We start from the raw sequence: 20,015 nt of genomic DNA on the forward strand, positions 1-20,015 counted from the left end.
CTGAGAATATTTTGAGGATATTTTTGGGGTATTTTAGGGGATATTTTAGGGAATATTTTAGAGAATATTTTGAGGATATTTTTTGGATATTTTTGGGGATATTTTAGGGATATTTTCAGGATATTTTTGGGGATATTTTAGGGATATTTTTAGGATATTTTTGAGGATATTTTGGGTATTTTTGGGGTTTTTTGGGGTTTTTTTGAGCTCACCTTGTCGTACCAGCAGCGGATGCTGAGCTGCCCACAGAGGCAGTTGGAGGAGGAGCAATCGTCCTGGCAGGTGCAGTGCTGAAAAATCACCCAAAATTCACCCAAAATTCACCAAAATTCACCCAAAATTCACCAAAATTCACCCACAGAGGCAGTTGGAGGAGGAGCAATCGTCCTGGCAGGTGCAGTGCTGAAAAATCACCCAAAATTCACCAAAATTCACCAAAATTCACCCAAAATTCACCAAAATTCACCCAAAATTCACCCAAAATTCACCAAAATCACCCAAAATTCACCAAAATTCACCCAAAATTCACCAAAATCCACAAAATTCCCCCCAAAACGCCTCCAATCCCCTCCCAGTCCCCCAAATCCCCATTTTCCCATCAATTTTACCTGCAAAAATCCAATTTTTATCCAATTTTTACCCCAAAAATCCCATTTTTTCACCGATTTTTCCCATTTTTTCACCGATTTTCCCCATTTTTTCACTGAATTTTCCCATTTTTTCCCCTCAGTTCATCCCAGTCCATCCCAGTACCCCCAAATCCCCATTTCCCATCAATTCTACCTGCAAAAATCCAATTTTTATCCGATTTTTACCCCTAAAAATGCCATTTTTTTGCCGATTTTCCCCATTTTTTCACCGATTTTCCCCATTTTTTCACCGTTTTTCCCCGTTTTTTCGCCGTTTTTTCCCGTTTTTTCCCGTTTTTTCCCCATTTCCCTGCAGCACCTGCAGGTGGGTGATGTTGTGGTCGATGTTCATGGTGGAGGTCTCGCAGTTCTCGGCGATGTATTTGTAGTCCTGCGGACACGGCTCCTCGTCCACGCCGTTCACGCACGGGATGGGCACGTTCTCGTGGCCCCTGGCCACGTCCCTGGGGCAAAAAAGGGGAAAAATGGGAAAAAAATAAAAATCAGGAATAAAATCGGGGCAGGAATGGAAAAAACCCCGGGAAAATCCGGCCAGGAATGGGAAAATGGCAAAAAAATCCAGCCAGAAATGGGAAAAATTAACAAAAAAATCCACCCAGAAATGGCAAAAAAATCCAGCCAGAAATGGGAAAATCACAAAAAAAAAAAATCCACCCAGAAATGGGAAAAATCCAGCCAGAAATCCCAAAAAATCCACCCAGAAATCGCAAGAAAATTCACCCAGAAATTGGAAAAATTCACAAAAAAATCCGCCCAGAAATGGCAAAAATTAACAAATAAATTCATCCAGAAATGGCAAAAATCCACGGAGAAATGGCAAAAAAATCCGCCCAAAAATCAAAAAAAAATCCACCCAGAAATCACAAAAAAATCCACCCAGAAATGGCAAAAAACCACCCAAAAATCACAAAAAAATCCACCCAGGAATGGCAAAAAATTCACCCAGAAATGGCAAAAATTCCCAAAAAAATCCACCCAGAAATAGCAAAAAAATCCACCCAGAAATGGGAAAAATTAACAAAAAAATCCACCCAGAAATGGCAAAAAATCCACCCAGAAATGGCAAAAAAATCCATCCAGGAATGGCAGAAATTAACAAAAAACCCACCCAGAAATGACGAAAATCCACCCAGAAATGGCAAAAATTAACAAAAAAATCCACCCAGAAATGGCAAAAAAAAAACTACCAAAAAACCCCAAAAATCGTTTAAAAAAAAAAAATCGTTAAAAAGTCAAAATAAAGGCAAAAATTAAAAAAAAAATCAGGAAAACTTCAGAAAAAAAATCAGGAAAAATCAGGGAAAAAATCCATAAAACAAAACCCCCAAATTAACCCAAATTAAACCCAAATTAACCCAAATAAATACAAAATTAACCCAAATTAACCCTTTCCCACCTGCTGACGATGCAGCTGCCTCAACTTGTGAGGCAAAAATCACCAAAAAACCCAAAAAAATCATTTAAAAATCGAAAAAAAACACAAAAAAAATCGGAAAAAAAATCAGAAAAAAATCCCAAATAAATCCCTTAAAAAGAAAACTCAAATTAACCCCAAATTAACCCAAATAAACCCCAAATTAACCCAAATAAATACAAAATTAACGCAAATTAACCCTTTCCCACCTGCTGACGATGCAGCTGCCTCAACTTGTGAGGCAAAAATCACCAAAAAACCCAAAAAAATAATTTAAAAAATCGAAAAAAAACACGAAAAAAATTGGAAAAAAAATCAGAAAAAAATCCCAAATCAATCCCTTAAAAAGAAAATTTAAATTAACCCCAAATTAACCCTTTAGGTCCCGTTCCCACCTGCTACCGATGCAGCTGCCTCAACTTGTGAGGCAAAAATCACCAAAAACCCCCAAAAAATCCTTTAAAAATCAAAAAAAAAACACAAAAAAAATTGAAAAAAAAAATCAGAAAAAATCCCAAATAAATCCTTTAACAAGAAAACTCAAATTAACCCCAAATTAACGCAAATAAATACCAAATTAACGCAAATTAACCCTTTCGCACCTGCTGACGATGCGCTCGGTGTGCAGGGCCCGGCCTGGCCCCGCCGCCCCCAGGCGCAGTTCGGGACATAAAAACCCCAAATAAACCCCAAATTAACCCCAAATAAACCCCAATTAACCCCAAATTAACCCCAAACAACCCCAAATAAACCCCAAATTAACGCAAATGAACCCTTTCGCACCTGCTGACGATGCGCTCGGTGTGCAGGGCCCGGCCCCGCCGCCCCCAGGCGCAGTTTGGGGGACAGAAACCCCAAATAAACCCCAAATTAACCCCAAATTAACCCCAAATAAACCCAAATAAACCCCAAATAAACCCAAATAAACCCCAAATTAACCCGAATTAACCCTTTGCTACCTGCTGACGATGCGCTCGGTGTGCAGGGCCCGGCCCGCCGCCCCCAGGCGCAGTTTCCGGTTCAGCTGCAGCGCCACCCAGACCTCGGAGCGCTCCGGGGTCAGGTCCAGGGGGGAATCGCCCTCCTTGTTCCGCACCTCGGGGTCCGCCCCGCGCGACAGGAACAGGCTGGGGGGGCAGCGGGGGGTCAGGGACCCCTCCTCAAATTCCGGGACCCCTCCCCGAATTGATGGGAACTCGATAAACCCACCCAAATTCACCCCTGAATTCCGGGGATCCCCCCCCCCTGCCCTTCAATGGATTCTCCCCGTGGGATCCCCTATGGACCCCAAATTAGGGAGGGGGGTCAGGGACCAAGTGAGACCCCTCCCCAAATTTTAGACCCCTCCCCAAATTATGGGAAATTCCAATTCCTGAGATCCCTCCTCAAGTCCCGGGACCCCTCCCCAAATTCATTAGACCCCCACAAATCCACCCAAATTCACCCCAAATTCCAGGGATCCCCCCCTCATTTAATGGATTCTCCCCATGGGATCCCCTAAGGAGCCTTCCAGGGACCCCAAACGGGGGGAGGGGGAGTCAGCGACCACCTGGGAACCCTCCCCAATTTTTGAGACCCCTCCCCAGTTCCTGAGACCCCTCCCCAGATTCCAGGGACCCCTCTCTAAATTCCAGACCCCTCCCCAAATTCATGGGACCCCCCCCTGGGACCCCCCAAATTCACCCCAAATTCCAGGGACCCCCCCCTCATTTAATGGATTCTCCCCATGGGATCCCCTAAGGAGCCTTCCAGGGACCCCAAACTGGGGAGGGGGGTCAGGAACCATCTGAGACCCCTCCCCAATTGTCGAGACCCGTCCGCAATTTCTGAGACCCCTCCCCAATTTCTGAGACCCCTCCCCAAATTCCAGACCCCTCCCCAAGTTCATGGGACCCCCCTGGGACCCTCCAAATTCACCCCAAATTTCAGGGACCCCCCCCTCATTTAATGGTTTCTCCCCATGGGCTCCTCTATGGAGCGTTCCAGGGACTCCCCTGAAGCCCCCAGACCCAATTCCCTCTATTGACACAATCACGTCCCTGTGTCCCCTGACCCCTGTAACCCCTCAGAAGCCCCCAGACCCAATTCCCTCTATTGACACTATTGCATCCTCCTGTCCTGACTCTCCCCAAAGCCCCCAGACCCAATTCCCTCTATTGACACAATTGTGTCCCTGTGTCCCCAGACCCCTGAAGCCCCCAGACCCCTGTGACTCCCCCAGCCCATGGGAAGCCCCCAGACCCCCCTGAAGCCCCCAGCCCCATGTAACCCCTCAGAAGCCCCCAGACCCAATTCCCTCACCTCACACAATCATGATAACTCTCCCTGGCCGCGATGTGCAGGGGGGTGTCCCCATGGAAGTTGTAACCCCTGATTCCCCTGAAGCCCCCAGACCCCTGTGACTCCCCCAATGCCCCCAGACCCCTCAGAAGCCCCCAGACCCAATACCTGACGCAGTCGTGGTAGCTCTCCCTGGCCGCGATGTGCAGGGGGGTGTCCCCATGGAAGTTGACCGCGTGCAGGTCGCACTGCGCGTTCAGCAGAACCTCGGCGATCTCGGCGCTGCCCGTGAACGACGCCCAGTGCAGGCAGATGTTCTCCTCCTGATACACAGAGTGACCAACTGACCACTGCTGACCAGCACTGACCACTGCTGACCAGCACTGACCATCACTGACCACCCACACACAGCCCAGTGCAGGCAGATGTTCTCCTCCTGATAGAGTGAGTGACCAACTGACCATCACTGACCACTGCTGACCACCCACAGCCAGCCACAGCCAGCCACTGACCACCCAAACCCAGCCACACACAGCCCAGTACAGGCAGATGTTCTCCTCCTGATACACAGAGTGACCAACTGACCATCACTGACCACTGCTGAGCACCCACAGCCAGCCACTAACCAGCCACTGACCAGCACTGACCATCCCCACACAGCCACTGACCAGCCAAACCCACCCCCTGACTGCCCAGTGCAGGCAGATGTTCTCCTCCTGACAGTGAGTGACCAACTGACCGTGAGTGACCACCACTGACCACCCACAGCCAGCCACTGACCAGCCAAACCCACCCCCTGACTGCCCAGTGCAGGCAGATGTTCTCCTCCTGAGTGACCAAATGACCACTGCTGACCAGCACTGACCACTGCTGACCACCCACAGCCAGCCACTGACCAGCACTGACCACCCACACACAGCCCAGTGCAGGCAGATGTTCTCCTCCTGAGTGACCAACTGACCGTGAGTGACCACTGCTGACCAGCACTGACCATCACTGACCATCCACACACAGCCACTGACCAGCCAAACCCAGCCCAGTGCAGGCAGATGTTCTCCTCCTGATACACAGAGTGACCAACTGACCACTGCTGACCACTGCTGACCAGCACTGACCACCACTGACCATCACTGACCACCCACAGCCAGCCACTGACCAGCACTGACCACTGCTGACCACCCACACACAGCCACTGATCACCCAAACCCAGCCCAGTGCAGGCAGATGTTCTCCTCCTGATAGAGTGACCAGCACTGACCATCACTGACCACCAGTGCAGGCAGATGCGCCCCCAGGTACCCCCAGGTGTGTCCAGGTGTGTTCCCAATGCCCCCAGGTGTGCCCAGGTACCCCAGGTGTGCCCAGGTGTGTTCCCAATGCCCCCAGGTGTGCCCAGGTGTATCCCAGGTACCCCCCAGGTGCCCCCCCAGGTGTGCCCAGGTACCCCCAGGTGCGCTCACGTTGTCGGTCAGGGTGTATCTCAGGTATATCCCAGGTGTGCCCAGGTGTGTTCCCAATGTCCCCAGGTGTGTTCCCAATGCCCCCAGGTGTATCCCAGGTGCCCCCAGGTGCGCTCACGTTGTCGGTCAGGGTGTATCTCAAGTACATCCCAGGTATCCCCAGATGCCCCAGGTACCCCCAGGTGCCCCCAGGTGCTCCCAGCCCCCCCAGGTACCCCCAGGTGTGCCCAGGTGTGCCCAGGTGCCCCCCAGGTGCGCTCACGTTGTCGGTCAGGGTGTATCCCAGGTATATCCCAGGTGTGCCCAGGTGTGCCCAGGTGCCCCAGGTGTGCCCAGATGTGTGCCCCCAGGTGTGTTCCCCAGGTGCGCTCACGTTGTCGGTCAGGGTGACGTCCCAGGTGCCCCCAGGTGTGCCCAGGTGTGCCCCCCCAGGTGCACTCACACTGTCGGTCAGCGTGTATCTCAGGTGTATCCCAGGTGTGCCCAGGTGTGTTCCCAATGCCCCCAGGTGTGCCCAGGTGTGCCCAGGTGCCCCAGGTGTGCCCAGGTGTGCCCAGGTGTGTTCCCAATGCCCCCAGGTGTGTTCCCAATGCCCCCAGGTGTATCCCAGGTACCCCAGGTGCGCTCACGTTGTCGGTCAGGGTGTATCCCAGGTGTATCCCAGGTGTGTTCCCAATGTCCCCAGGTACCCCCAGGCGTGCCCAGGTGTGTTCCCAATGTCCCCAGGTGTATCCCAGGTGTGTTCCCCAGCTGTGCCCCCTCAGGTGTGCCCAGGTGTGCCCAGGTGTGCCCCCCCAGGTGCGCTCACGTTGTCGGTCAGGGTGACGTCGGCCCCGCGGGTCAGCAGCCGCCGGATGACCTCGATGTGTTTGTGCTCGGCCGCCCAGATGATGGGGGTCCAGCCCCCGCTGTCCTGGGGGGCAAGAGTGACCATCACTGACCATCACTGACCAGCACTGACCAGCACTGACCACCCTCTGACCAGCCACTGACCAGCCCAACCCATCCCCAGATGATGGGGGTCCAGCCCCCGCTGTCCTGGGGGGCAAGAGTGACCATCACTGACCATCACTGACCATCACTGACCAGCACTGACCATCACTGACCATCACTGACCAGCCACTGACCATCACTGACCAGCACTGACCATCACTGACCATCACTGACCATCACTGACCAGCACTGACCAGCCCAACCCATCCCCAGATGATGGGGGTCCAGCCCCCGCTGTCCTGGGGGGGTCACAGAGGGGTCACTCAGGGGTCACTCGGGGTCAGTGACCATCCCTGACCCACTGACCAATCCCAGGACACACTGACCACACTCAGGACACTCTGAGGACACAGTGACCATTGCCAGGACATTCCCAGGACACTCATGACACACTGACCACTCTCAGGACACACTGACCGTTCCCAGGACACTCAGGACACACTGACCACTCTCAGGACACACTGCCCACACTGCCCACCCCTTTACCTGTGCGTTGACGTCCACCTGGCCGGTGCTCAGCAGCAGCTCCACTGACCATTGCCAGGACACTCAGGACACTCAGGACACACTGACCACACTGACCACTCTCAGGACACTCAGGACACACTGCCCACACCCTCACCTGTGCGTTCACGTCCACCTGGCCGGTGCTCAGCAGCAGCTCCACTGACCACTGACCATTGCCAGGACACACTGACCATTGCCAGGACACTCAGGACACACTGACCGTTCCCAGGACACACTGACCATTGCCAGGACACTCAGGACACACTGACCGTTCCCAGGACACATGACCATTGCCAGGACACTCAGGACACACTGACCATTGCCAGGACACACTGACCACACTGACCATCCCCAGGACACACTGACCACAGTGAGGACACTCAGGACACACTGACCGCACTGACCATTGCCAGGACACTCAGGACACACTGACCACACTCAGGACACACTGCCCACACCCTCACCTGTGCGTTGACGTCCACCTGGCCGGTGCTCAGCAGCAGCTCCACTGACCACTGACCATTGCCAGGACACTCAGGACACACTGACCACTCCCAGGACACACTGACCACTCCCAGGACACACTGACCGCTCTCAGGACACACTGACCACACCCAGGACACACTGACCACACTGACCATTGCCAGAACACACTGACCATCCCCTGACACACTGACCACCCCCAGGACACTCAGGACACACTCCGGACACCCTGACCACTCTCAGGACACACTGACCACACTGACCACTCTCAGGACACTCAGGACACACTGACCACAGTGAGGACACTCAGGACACACTGACCACACTGACCACCCCCAGGACACTCAGGACACACTGACCACACTGACCACTCCCAGGACACTCAGGACACACTGACCACACTGCCCACACCCTCACCTGTGCGTTGACGTCCACCTGGCCGGTGCTCAGCAGCAGCTCCACTGACCACTGACCACACCCAGGACACTCAGGACACACTGACCACAGTGAGGACACTCAGGACACACTGACCACACCCAGGACACACTGACCACACCCTCACCTGTGCATTGATGTCCACCTGGCCGGTGCTCAGCAGCAGCTCCACTGACCATTGCCAGGACACACTGACCACTCTCAGGACACACTGACCATTGCCAGGACACTCAGGACACACTCAGGACACACTGACCACCCCTTTACCTGTGCGTTCACGTCCACCTGGCCGGTGCTCAGCAGCAGCTCCACTGACCACTGACCATTCCCAGGACACTCAGGACACACTGACCGTTCCCAGGACACACTGACCACACTGACCACACTGACCGTTCCCAGGACACACTGACCACACTGACCATTGCCAGGACACACTGACCGTTCCCAGGACACTCAGGACACACTGACCATTGCCAGGACACACTGACCACACTGACCACACTGACCGTTCCCAGGACACACTGACCACACTGACCATTGCCAGGACACACTGACCGTTCCCAGGACACTCAGGACACACTGACCATTGCCAGGACACACTGACCACACTGACCACACTGACCGTTCCCAGGACACACTGACCACACTGACCATTGCCAGGACACACTGACCGTTCCCAGGACACTCAGGACACACTGACCATTGCCAGGACACACTGACCACACTGACCACTCCCAGGACACACTGACCGCTCCCAGGACACACTGACCACACTGACCATTGCCAGAACACACTGACCATCCCCAGGACACACTGACCGTTGCCAGGACACTCAGGACACACTGACCACTCTCAGGACACACTGACCGTTCCCAGGACACACTGACCACACTGACCACTCTCAGGACACTCAGGACACACTGACCACAGCCAGGACACACTGACCACACTGACCACACCCTCACCTGTGCATTGATGTTCACCTGGCCGGTGCTCAGCAGCAGCTCCACTGACCACTGACCATTGCCAGGACACACTGACCACTCTCAGGACACTCAGGATACACTGACCACACTGACCGTTCCCAGGACACACTGACCACACTGCCCACACCTGAGCTCACCTGTGCGTTCACATCCACCTGGCCGGTGCTCAGCAGCAGCTCCACTGACCACTGACCATCACCAGGACACACTGACCACACTGACCACACTGCCCACACCTTTACCTGTGCGTTCACGTCCACCTGGCCAGTGCTCAGCAGCAGCTCCACTGACCACTGACCATTGCCAGGACACAATGACCACTCCCAGGACACTCAGGACACACTGACCGTTCCCAGGACACACTGACCACGCTGACCACACCCTCACCTGTGCGTTGACGTCCACCTGGCCGGTGCTCAGCAGCAGCTCCACTGACCACTGACCATCACCAGGACACACTGACCACACTGACCACACTGCCCACCCCTTTACCTGTGCGTTCACGTCCACCTGGCCGGTGCTCAGCAGCAGCTCCACTGACCACTGACCATTGCCAGGACACTCAGGACACACTCAGGACACACTGACCACACTGACCACTCTCAGGACACACTGACCACTCTCAGGACACACTGACCACTCTCAGGACACTCAGGACACGCTGACCCTCACCTGTGCATTGACGTCCACCTGGCCGGTGCTCAGCAGCAGCTCCACTGACCACTGACCATTGCCAGGACACTCAGGACACACTCAGGACACACTGACCACACTGACCACTCTCAGGACACACTGACCACACCCTCACCTGTGCATTCACGTCCACCTGGCCGGTGCTCAGCAGCAGCTCCACCATCTCCAGGTTCCCGTTCTTGGCCGCGTGGTGCAGGCAGGTGGAGCCGTCCTCCTCCTGTGACGTCATCAGAGGGCGCGGTGACGTCACACGGGGGAGCGGTGACGTCGTACAGGTGAGCGGTGACGTCATACAGGGGGGCAATGGGATCATAAAGGGAGTGGTGATGTCATAAAGGGAACGGTGATGTCACAAAGGGGATGGTGATGTCATACAGAGAGGTTGTGACATCACAGGGTGGGTATGACGTCATGGTTCGTGCGCTTCAGGTGTGTGTAACATCACAGGTGTGGTGATGATGTCACAGCTCACCTGGCTGTACACGCACACACACACACACCCCCCCCGAGCAGGTACCACACTGTGTGCGTGACGTCACGGGTGTATCTATGATGTCATGGGTGTATCTATGATGTCACAGATGTATCTATGACATCACACAGGTGTGTCCATTACCTGGCTATAGGCGCACCCCCCCCTCTGCAGCAGGTACCGCTGTGTGTGTGTGTGTGTCTATGATGTAACACAGGTGTATCTATGATATCCCAGGTGTGATGATGATGTCACACAGGTGTGATGATGACGTCACACAGGTGTGTCTCACCTGGCTATACGCGCACCCCCCCCTCTGCAGCAGGTACCGCTGTGTGTGTGTGATGTCCCAGGTGTATCTATGATATCCCAGGTGTATCTATGATGTCACAGGTGCATGATGACATCACACAGGTGTGATGATGACGTCACACAGGTGTGTCCATACCTGGCTATACGCACACCCCCCCGCTGCAGCAGGTACCGCTCTGTGTGTGTGTGATATCCCAGGTGTATCTATGATGTCACACAGGTGTATCTATGACATCACACAGGTGTATCCATTACCTGGCTGTAGGCGCACCCCCCCCTCTGCAGCAGGTACCGCTCTGTGTGTGTGTGTGTGTGTGTGTGTGTGACATCATAGGTGTATCCCAGGTGTGTCTATGATGTCACAGGTGTGCTATGACGTCACTCAGGTGTGTCCGTACCTGGCTATAGGCGCACCCCCCCCTCTGCAGCAGGTACCGCTGTGTGTGTGTGTGTGATGTCCCAGGTGTATCTATGATATCCCAGGTGTGTGATGATGTCACACAGGTGTGATGACGTCACACAGGTGTCATTACCTGGCTATACGCGCACCCCCCCCGCTGCAGCAGGTACCGCACTGTGTGTGTGTGATATCCCAGGTGTGTCTATGATATCCCAGGTGTATCTATGACATCATAGGTGTATCACAGGTATATCTATGATGTCACAGGTGTATCTATGACGTCACACAGGTGTCATTACCTGGCTGTAGGCGCACCCCCTCCTGCAGCAGGTACCGCTCTGTGTGTGTGTGTGTGTGTGTGTGTGACATCATAGGTGTATCCCAGGTGTATCTATGACGTCACAGGTGTGTCTATGACGTCACACAGGTGTATCCATTACCTGGCTATACGCGCACCCCCCCCTCTGCAGCAGGTACCGCTGTGTGTGTGTGTGTGTGTGATATCCCAGGTGTATGTGATGATATCCCAGGTGTATCTATGACGTCACAGGTGTGATGATGATGTCACACAGGTGTGATGACGTCACACAGGTGTCATTACCTGGCTATACGCGCACCCCCCCCGCTGCAGCAGGTACCGCGCCGTCTCCAGCTGATCGTTGGCCACGGCCTCCATCAGCGGCGTCCGGCGCTGCTTGTCCACGGCGTTGATGTTGGCTCCGGCCTGGGAGTGACCACAGAGTGACCAGTGAGTGACCAGTGACCATTACTGACCATTACTGACCACCCATGGTCAGCACTGACCATCCACCCCCCGGCGCTGCTTGTCCACGGCGTTGATGTTGGCTCCGGCCTGAGTGACCAATGAGTGACCAATGAGTGACCACTGACCATTACTGACCCTTGAGTGACCACTGACCATCACTGACCATCACCAACCCCCCCCCAGCGCTGCTTGTCCACGGCGTTGATGTTGGCTCCGGCCTGGGAGTGCAATGAGTGACTGGTGAGTGACCACAGAATGACCACTAAGCCCTGAGTGACCAATGAGTGACCACTGACCATAACTGACCAGCACTGACCATCTATGCTCACTGCTGAGCACAGAATGACCACAGAGTGACCACTGAGCCCTGAGTGACCAATGAGTGACCCTGAGTGACCAATGAGTGACCAATGAGTGACCACGGAGTGACCACTGAGTGACCCCTGAGTGACTGCTGATCCCTGAGTGACCCTGAGTGACCAATGAGTGACCACAGAGTGACTGCTGATCCCTGAGTGACCAATGAGTGACCACTGACCAACAGATCCCATACTGGGAGCACTGGGAGCCCTGTACTGGTGTCACTGGTCACTCAGGTGTCACTCAGGTGTGTCAGGTGTATCACAGGTGTCACACAGGTATCTCACCTGTAGCAGCAGGTGACAGATCTCCAGGTGTCCCTTTGGGCTGTACTGGGGGACACTGGGATGTTACCGGTGTGTCCACAGGTGTATCACGGTGTGTCACAGGTGTATCCCAGGTGTATCACAGGTGTGTCAGGTGTGTCACACAGGTGTGCCCCAGGTGTGCCCCAGGTGTGTCACACAGGTGTGCCCCAGGTGTGTCACACAGGTGTATCTCACCTGCAGCAGCAGGTGACAGATCTCCAGGTGTCCCTTTGGGCTGTACTGGGGGACACTGGGATGGCACTGGTGTGTCCCAGGTGTATCACAGGTGTGTCAATGGTCACTCAGGTGTATCACAGGTGTGTCAATGGTCACTCAGGTGTATCACAGGTGTGTCAATGGTCACTCAGGTGTATCACAGGTGTGTCACAGGTGTGTCAATGGTCACTCAGGTGTGTCCCAGGTGTGTCACAGGTGTGTCAATGGTCACACAGGTGTGTCATTACCTGTAGCAGCAGGTGACAGATCTCCAGGTGTCCCTTCTGCGCGGCCGCGTGCAGCGCCGAGCGCTTGCTCTGAGCGTCGCTCTGGAAATTGGGGTCCAGGTTGTCCACTGGGGGGGAAAGGGGCACAAAAATGGGGTGAAAAACACAAAAAATGGGTAAAATAATGAGATTTTTTAGGGTTTCCCCCCCGAGATTTTTTCAGGGTTTGCCCTCCAAATTTTGGGGGTTTTTTTGGGTTTTTTTTGACTCACAGAGCATCAGGATGACCCCAAATCACCCCCCCCAGATTTTGGGATTCTTTTCCCAGTTTTTTTGGGGAATTTTTCCTGGAATTTTTTTGGGATTTTTCCCAGGATTTTTGTGATTTTTTCCCGGGATTTTTTTTTTTGGATTTTCCCAAATTTGGGATTTTTTTAGGGTTTCCCCCCAAACTTTGGGGGTTTTTTTGACTCACAGAGCATCAGGATGACCCTGCCCAGCTCCCCCTGTTTGACGCTCAGGTAAAGCTGCCGAGGGTGGAACCGGAGCTTCTTCCTCCTGTGGGAATGGGGGGAACTGGGATGGACTGGGAGGGACTGGGAGGGACTGGGATGGACTGGGAGGGACTGGGATGGACTGGGATGGACTGGGAGGGACTGGGAGGGACTGGGAGGGAACTGGGATCAAACTGGGATGGACTGGGATGGACTGGGAGGGACTGGGATGGACTGGGATTGACTGGGATGGAACTGGGATGGACTGGGATGGAACTGGGAGGGACTGGGATGGACTGGGATGGACTGGGATGGACTGGGATGGACTGGGATGGACTGGGAGTAATTTTAAGGAGCCCCAGGGAATTTTAGGGTGTTTTTATTCCCCCCCAGGTGTGGTTTTGGGATGATTTACCCTCCCCAGGTGTGGTTTATCCCCCCCAGGTGTGGTTTATCCCCCCCCAGGTGTGGTTTATCCCCCCCCAGGTGTGGTTTATCCCCCCCAGGTGTGGTTTATCTCCCCAGGTGTGGTTTATCCCCCCCAGGTGTATTTTTTTGCTGTTTTTTCCCCCCCAGGTGTGGTTTATCCCCCCCAGGTGTGGTTTATCCCCCCAGGTGTGGTTTATCCCCCCCAGGTGTGGTTTATCCCCCCCAGGTGTGGTTTATCCCCTCAGGTGTGGTTTATCCCCCCAGGTGTGGTTTATCTCCCCAGGTGTGGTTTATCCCCCCCCCCAGGTGTGGTTTATCCCCCAGGTGTGGTTTATCCCCCCCAGGTGTGCCCAGGTGTGGTTTATCTCTCACCTTTCAGCCTCCTGGCCCAGCAGAGCCTTCTCCAGGTGTGGTTTATCCCCCCCAGGTGTGGTTTATCCCCCCAGGTGTATTTTTTTACTGTTTTTTCCCCCCCAGGTGTGGTTTATCCCCCCCAGGTGTGGTTTATCCCCCAGGTGTGGTTTATTCCCCCCAGGTGTATTTTTTTACTGTTTTTTCCCTCCCAGGTGTGCCCAGGTGTGGTTTATCTCCCCCAGGTGTGGTTTATCCCCCCAGGTGTGGTTTATCCCCCCAGGTGTGCCCAGGTGTGGTTTATCTCTCACCTCTCGGCCTCCTGGCCCAGCAGAGCCTTCTCCAGGTGTGGTTTATTCCCCCCAGGTGTGGTTTATCCCTCCCCCAGGTGTGGTTTATCCCCCCAGGTGTGGTTTATCTCCCCAGGTGTGGTTTATTCCCCCCCAGGTGTGGTTTATCTCCTCACCTTTCAGCCTCCTGGCCCAGCAGAGCCTTCTCCAGGTGTGGTTTATTCCCCCCAGGTGTGGTTTTATCCCCCCCAGGTGTGGTTTATCCCCCCCAGGTGTGGTTTATCTCCCCAGGTGTGGTTTATCCCCCCAGGTGTGGTTTATCCCCCCCAGGTGTGGTTTATCCCCCCAGGTGTGGTTTATCCCCCCAGGTGTGGTTTATCTCTCACCTCTCGGCCTCCTGGCCCAGCAGAGCCTTCTCCAGGTGTGGTTTATTCCCCCCCAGGTGTGGTTTATTCCCCCCCAGGTGTATTTTTTTGCTGTTTTTTCCCCCCCAGGTGTGGTTTATTCCCCCCCCAGGTGTGGTTTATCCCCCCAGGTGTGGTTTATTCCCCCCCAGGTGTGGTTTATCCCCCCCAGCTGTGGTTTATCCCCCCCCAGGTGTGGTTTATTCCCCCCAGGTGTGGTTTATCCCCCCCAGGTGTGGTTTATCCCCCCCCAGGTGTGGTTTATTCCCCCCCAGGTGTGGTTTATCCCCCCAGGTGTGCCCAGGTGTGGTTTATCTCCTCACCTCTCGGCCTCCTGGCCCAGCAGAGCCTTCTCCAGGTGTGGTTTTGGGATGATTTACCCTCCCCAGGTGTGGTTTATCCCCCCCAGGTGTGGTTTATTCCCCCCCAGGTGTATTTTTTTGCAGTTTTCTCCCCCCAGGTGTGGTTTATCCCCCCAGGTGTGCCCAGGTGTGGTTTATCTCTCACCTCTCGGCCTCCTGGCCCAGCAGAGCCTTCTCCAGGTGTTCGCGGGCGGGGCCCGGGGGGAGCCCGCGGGCGCTCAGGGCCCCCCCCGAGGGCAGGGCCAGCACCGGCCCCCCCGAGCTGTCGATGGGCTCGGCCCGGGGGTCCGGGGGGGGCGCGCGGCCCTCGCCCTGACCCCGCATGCGGGCACTGAGAGAGGGGGGAAAACAACCCAAAATCAGCAAAAATCCCGCCCAAAATAACCCAAAATCAGCAAAAATCCCACCCAAAATAACCCAAAATAACCCAAAATCAGCAAAAATCCCAAAAAAATCCCACTCAAAATAACCCAAAATATCCCCGGCCCTCGCCCTGGCCCCTCATACGGGCACTGGGGGAGAGACCAAAATAACCAAAATCAGCAAAAATCCCACTCAAAATAACCCAAAATCAGCAAAAATCCCACTCAAAATAACCCAAAATCAGCAAAAATCCCCAAAAAATCCCACCCAAAATAACCCAAAATCCACAAAAAATCCCACTCAAAATAACCCAAAATAACCCAAAATCAGCCAAAATCCCATCAAAAAAAAATCAAATTTCCCCAAAAAAATTCCAATTTTTCCCCCAAAACCCCCATTTTCCTCCCAAAAAAATTTTCAATTTTTCCCCAAAAAATTCTAATTTTTCCCCAAAACATCCACTTTTTCCCCTAAAAAATTCAACGTTTATCCCCCCAAAAATTGAAATTTTCTCCCCCCAAAAAATCCATTTTTTTCCCAAATTTCAATTTTCCCAAAAAAAATTCAATTTCTTCCCCTCAAAAATCACATTTTTCCCAAAATTCCAATTTTTTCCCAAGAAATTCCAATTTTTTCCCCAATACCCCCATTTCCCACCCAAAAAAATTCAATTTTTCCCCCAAAAATTCAAATTTTCGCCCCAAAAATTCAAATTTTCTCCAAAAAATTCAAATTTTTCCCCCATAAACCCCCATTTCCCTCCCAAAAAAATCCCAATTTTTCCCCCACAAAACCCCAATTTTTCCCCCAAAACCCCCATTTCCCTCCCAAAAAAATCCAAATTTTCCCCAAAAAAAATTCCAATTTTTCCCCCACAAAAATTCAAATTTTCCCCTACAAAAAATCCACCTCTTCCCCTAAAAAATTCAATTTTCACCCCCAAAAATTGAAAGTTTCTCCCCCAAAAAATCAACTTTTTTCCCAAAATTCAATTTTCCCCAAGAAATCCAATTTTTCCCCACAAATATTCCAGTTTTTCCCCCACAAAAACCCCAATTTTTCCCCAAAAACTTCAATTTTTTCCCCACAAAAATCCAATTTTTCTGCAAAAAATTCAAATTTTTCCCCAATCCCCCATTTCCCTCCTCAAAAAAACCCAATTTTTCCCCACAAAAAAATCCAATTTTCTCCAAAAAATCCAAATTTTCCCCCCAAAACCCCAATTCTCCCCCAAACCCCCCAATATTCCCCACCTGGGCGTGGGCGCGTCGCTGCGGCCGCGGGCCCGGGCGGCCTCGGGGGGCGGCACCACCGGGGGCGGCACCACCGGGGGGGGCTCGGCCGTGCCCGGGGCGGCCTCGGGGCGGGGCAGCGTCACCTCCTGGGCCTCGGACGCGTCCTCGCCACAGTGGGGGCAGAAAATGAGACCCCCGAGCCGGGAGACGCAGGAACGGTGGAAACGGTGCCCGATGCGCACGTCGGGGTGGCACTGCAGAAATGTGCCCTAAAGGGTTAAAAATATGGAATAAAATTGTCATTAAATGTCCCCAAAATGTCCCCAAAACAGACACCCAGACCCCCGAGCCGGGAGACGCAGGAACGGTGGAAACGGTGCCCGATGCGCACGTCGGGGTGGCACTCCAGGAATGTGCCCTGTGAATGGCACCAAAATGGCACCAAATTGTCCCCAAAACAGACACCCAGACCCCCGAGGTGACACACAGGAGCGGTGGAAACGGTGCCCGATGCGCACGTCGGGGTGGCACTCCAGGAATGTGCCCTGAAAATGGCACCAAAATGGCATAAAATGGCACCAAAATGGCACCAAAATGTCATAAAATTGTCATTAAATGTCCCCAAAATGTCCCCAAAACAGACACCGAGACCCCCGATGCGCACGTCGGGGTGGCACTCCAGGAATGTGCCCTGAAAAATATCATAAAATGGCACCAAAATGTCATAAAATGTCCCCAAAACAGACACCCAGACCCCCGAGCCGGGAGACGCAGGAGCGGTGGAAGCGGTGCCCGATGCGCACGTCGGGGTGGCACTCCAGGAATGTGCCCTAAAGGGTTAAAAATGTGTCATAAAATTGTCATAAATTGTCATAAAATTGTCATAAAAATGTCATAAAATTGTCATTAAATGTCCCCAAAACAGACACTGAAACCCCCGAGGTGACACACAGGAATGGTGGAAACGGTGCCCGATGCGCACGTCGGGGTGGCACTCGAGAAACGTCCCCTAAAGGGTTAAAAATGGGCACAAAATTATCATAAAATTGTCATTAAATGTCCCCAAAACAGGCACCCAGACCCCCGATGCGCACGTCGGGGTGGCACTCGAGAAACGTGCCCTAAAGGGTTAAAAATGGGCACAAAATGTCCCAAAAATGTCATAAAATTGTCATTAAATGTCCCCAAAATGTCCCCAAAAGAGACACCGAGACCCCCGATGCGCACGTCAGGGTGGCACTCCAGGAATGTGCCCTAAAGGGTTAAAAATGGGCACAAAATTATCATAAAATTGTCATTAAATGTCCCCAAAACAGACACCCAGACCCCCAAGGTGACACACAGGAATGGTGGAACCGGTGCCCGATGTGCACGTCGGGGTGGCACTCCAGGAATGTCCCCTAAAGGGTTAAAAATGGGCACAAAATGTCCCCAAAATGGCACCAAAACCCCCGAGGTGACACACAGGAATGGTGGAAGCGGTGCCCGATGCGCACGTCGGGGTGGCACTCGAGAAATGTCCCCTAAAGGGTTAAAAATCTGTCATTAAATGTCCCGAAAATGTCAGAAAATGTCACAAAAATGTCACAAAATTGTCATAAAATTATCATTAATTGCCACCAAATTGTCACCAAAACAGACACCCAGACCCCCAATGCGCACGTCGGGGTGGCACTCGAGAAACGTGCCCTGAGAATGGCATCAAATTGTCACAAAATTGTCATAAAATTGTCATAAAAATGTCATTTAATATCCCCAAAATGTCCCCAAAACAGACACTGAGACCCCCGATGTGCACGTCGGGGTGGCACTGCAGGAATGTGCCCTAAAGGGTTAAAAATGTTATAAAATGTCACCAAAATGGCACCAAAACCCCCGAGGTGACACACAGGAACGGTGGAAGCGGTGCCCGATGCGCACGTCGGGGTGGCACTCGAGAAATGTGCCCTGTGAATGGCACCAAAATGTCATAAAATGGCACCAAAATGGCACCAAAATGTCATAAAATTGTCATTTAATATCCCCAAAATGTCCCCAAAACAGACACCGAGACCCCCGATGCGCACGTTGGGGTGGCACTCGAGAAATGTGCCCTGAAAATGGCACCAAAATGTCATTAAATTGTCATAAAATTGTCATTAAATGTCACCAAAATGTCCCCAAAACAGACACCCAGACCCCCGAGCCGGGAGACGCAGGAGCGGTGGAAGCGGTGCCCGATGCGCACGTCGGGGTGGCACTCGAGAAACGTCCCCTAAAGGGTTAAAAATGTCATAAAATTGTCATAAAATGTCCCCAAAACAGACACCGAGACCCCCGATGCGCACGTCGGGGTGGCACTCCAGGAACGTGCCCTAAAGGGTTAAAAATGGGCACAAAATGTCCCAAAAATGTCACCAAATGTCCCCAAAATGTCCCCAAAACAGACACTGAGACCCCCGATGCGCATATCAGGGTGGCACTCCAAGATTGTGCCCTAAAGGGTTAAAAATGTGTCATAAAATTGTCATAAAATTGTCATAAAATGTCAGAAAATGTCACCAAAATGTCCCCAAAACAGACACCGAGACCCCCGAGGTGACACACAGGAACGGTGGAACGGTGCCCGATGGCACGTCGGGGTGGCACTCGAGAAACGTCCCCTAAAGGGTTAAAAATGGGCACAAAATGTCCCAAAATGGCACCAAAATGGCACCAAAATGTCATTAAATTGTCGTTAAATGTCCCCAAAATGTCCCCAAAACAGACACTGAAACCCCTGAGGTGACACACAGGAACGGTGGAAACGGTGCCCGATGCGCACGTCGGGGTGGCACTCCAGGAATGTGCCCTGAAAAATATCATAAAATGGCACCAAAATGGCACCAAAATGGCACCAAAATGTCATTTAATATCCCCAAATGTCCCCAAAACAGACACCCAGACCCCCGAGCCGGGAGACGCAGGAGCGGTGGAAACGGTGCCCGATGTGCACGTCGGGTGGCACTCCAAGATTGTGCCCTAAAGGGTTAAAAATGTGTCATTAAATTGTCATTAAATGTCATTAAATGTCACCAAATTGTCATAAAATTCTCATTAAATGTCCCCAAAACAGACACCCAGACCCTCGTGGCAGTCGGGGGGGT

General features: G+C 52.8%; 1 protein-coding gene across 1 annotated transcript in view; it reads right to left on the reverse strand.

Moving 5' to 3' along the window:
• LOC135441816 (histone-lysine N-methyltransferase EHMT2-like) overlaps nucleotides 1–19,890 on the reverse strand; it is a gene marked incomplete at its 5' end in the record, with an annotated part of 31,680 nt that extends 11,790 nt beyond the window's left edge. Inside the window, 14 exons of the mRNA XM_064701366.1 lie at nucleotides 213–290; nucleotides 949–1,093; nucleotides 3,024–3,191; nucleotides 4,513–4,667; nucleotides 6,613–6,717; nucleotides 10,017–10,118; nucleotides 11,687–11,809; nucleotides 12,984–13,090; nucleotides 13,438–13,520; nucleotides 15,438–15,623; nucleotides 16,909–17,159; nucleotides 17,637–17,720; nucleotides 19,061–19,144; nucleotides 19,808–19,890. Of these exons, the coding sequence (XP_064557436.1) occupies nucleotides 213–290; nucleotides 949–1,093; nucleotides 3,024–3,191; nucleotides 4,513–4,667; nucleotides 6,613–6,717; nucleotides 10,017–10,118; nucleotides 11,687–11,809; nucleotides 12,984–13,090; nucleotides 13,438–13,520; nucleotides 15,438–15,623; nucleotides 16,909–17,159; nucleotides 17,637–17,720; nucleotides 19,061–19,144; nucleotides 19,808–19,890 (1,754 nt within the window). The remainder of the gene's footprint in view (nucleotides 1–212; nucleotides 291–948; nucleotides 1,094–3,023; nucleotides 3,192–4,512; nucleotides 4,668–6,612; nucleotides 6,718–10,016; nucleotides 10,119–11,686; nucleotides 11,810–12,983; nucleotides 13,091–13,437; nucleotides 13,521–15,437; nucleotides 15,624–16,908; nucleotides 17,160–17,636; nucleotides 17,721–19,060; nucleotides 19,145–19,807) is intronic.
• Nucleotides 19,891–20,015: the final 125 nt, after the last annotated feature.

This window comes from Zonotrichia leucophrys, unplaced genomic scaffold (genome assembly GCF_028769735.1).
Source record: "Zonotrichia leucophrys gambelii isolate GWCS_2022_RI unplaced genomic scaffold, RI_Zleu_2.0 Scaffold_557_33349, whole genome shotgun sequence".
In the NCBI taxonomy this organism is placed as follows: Eukaryota; Metazoa; Chordata; class Aves; order Passeriformes; family Passerellidae; genus Zonotrichia; species Zonotrichia leucophrys.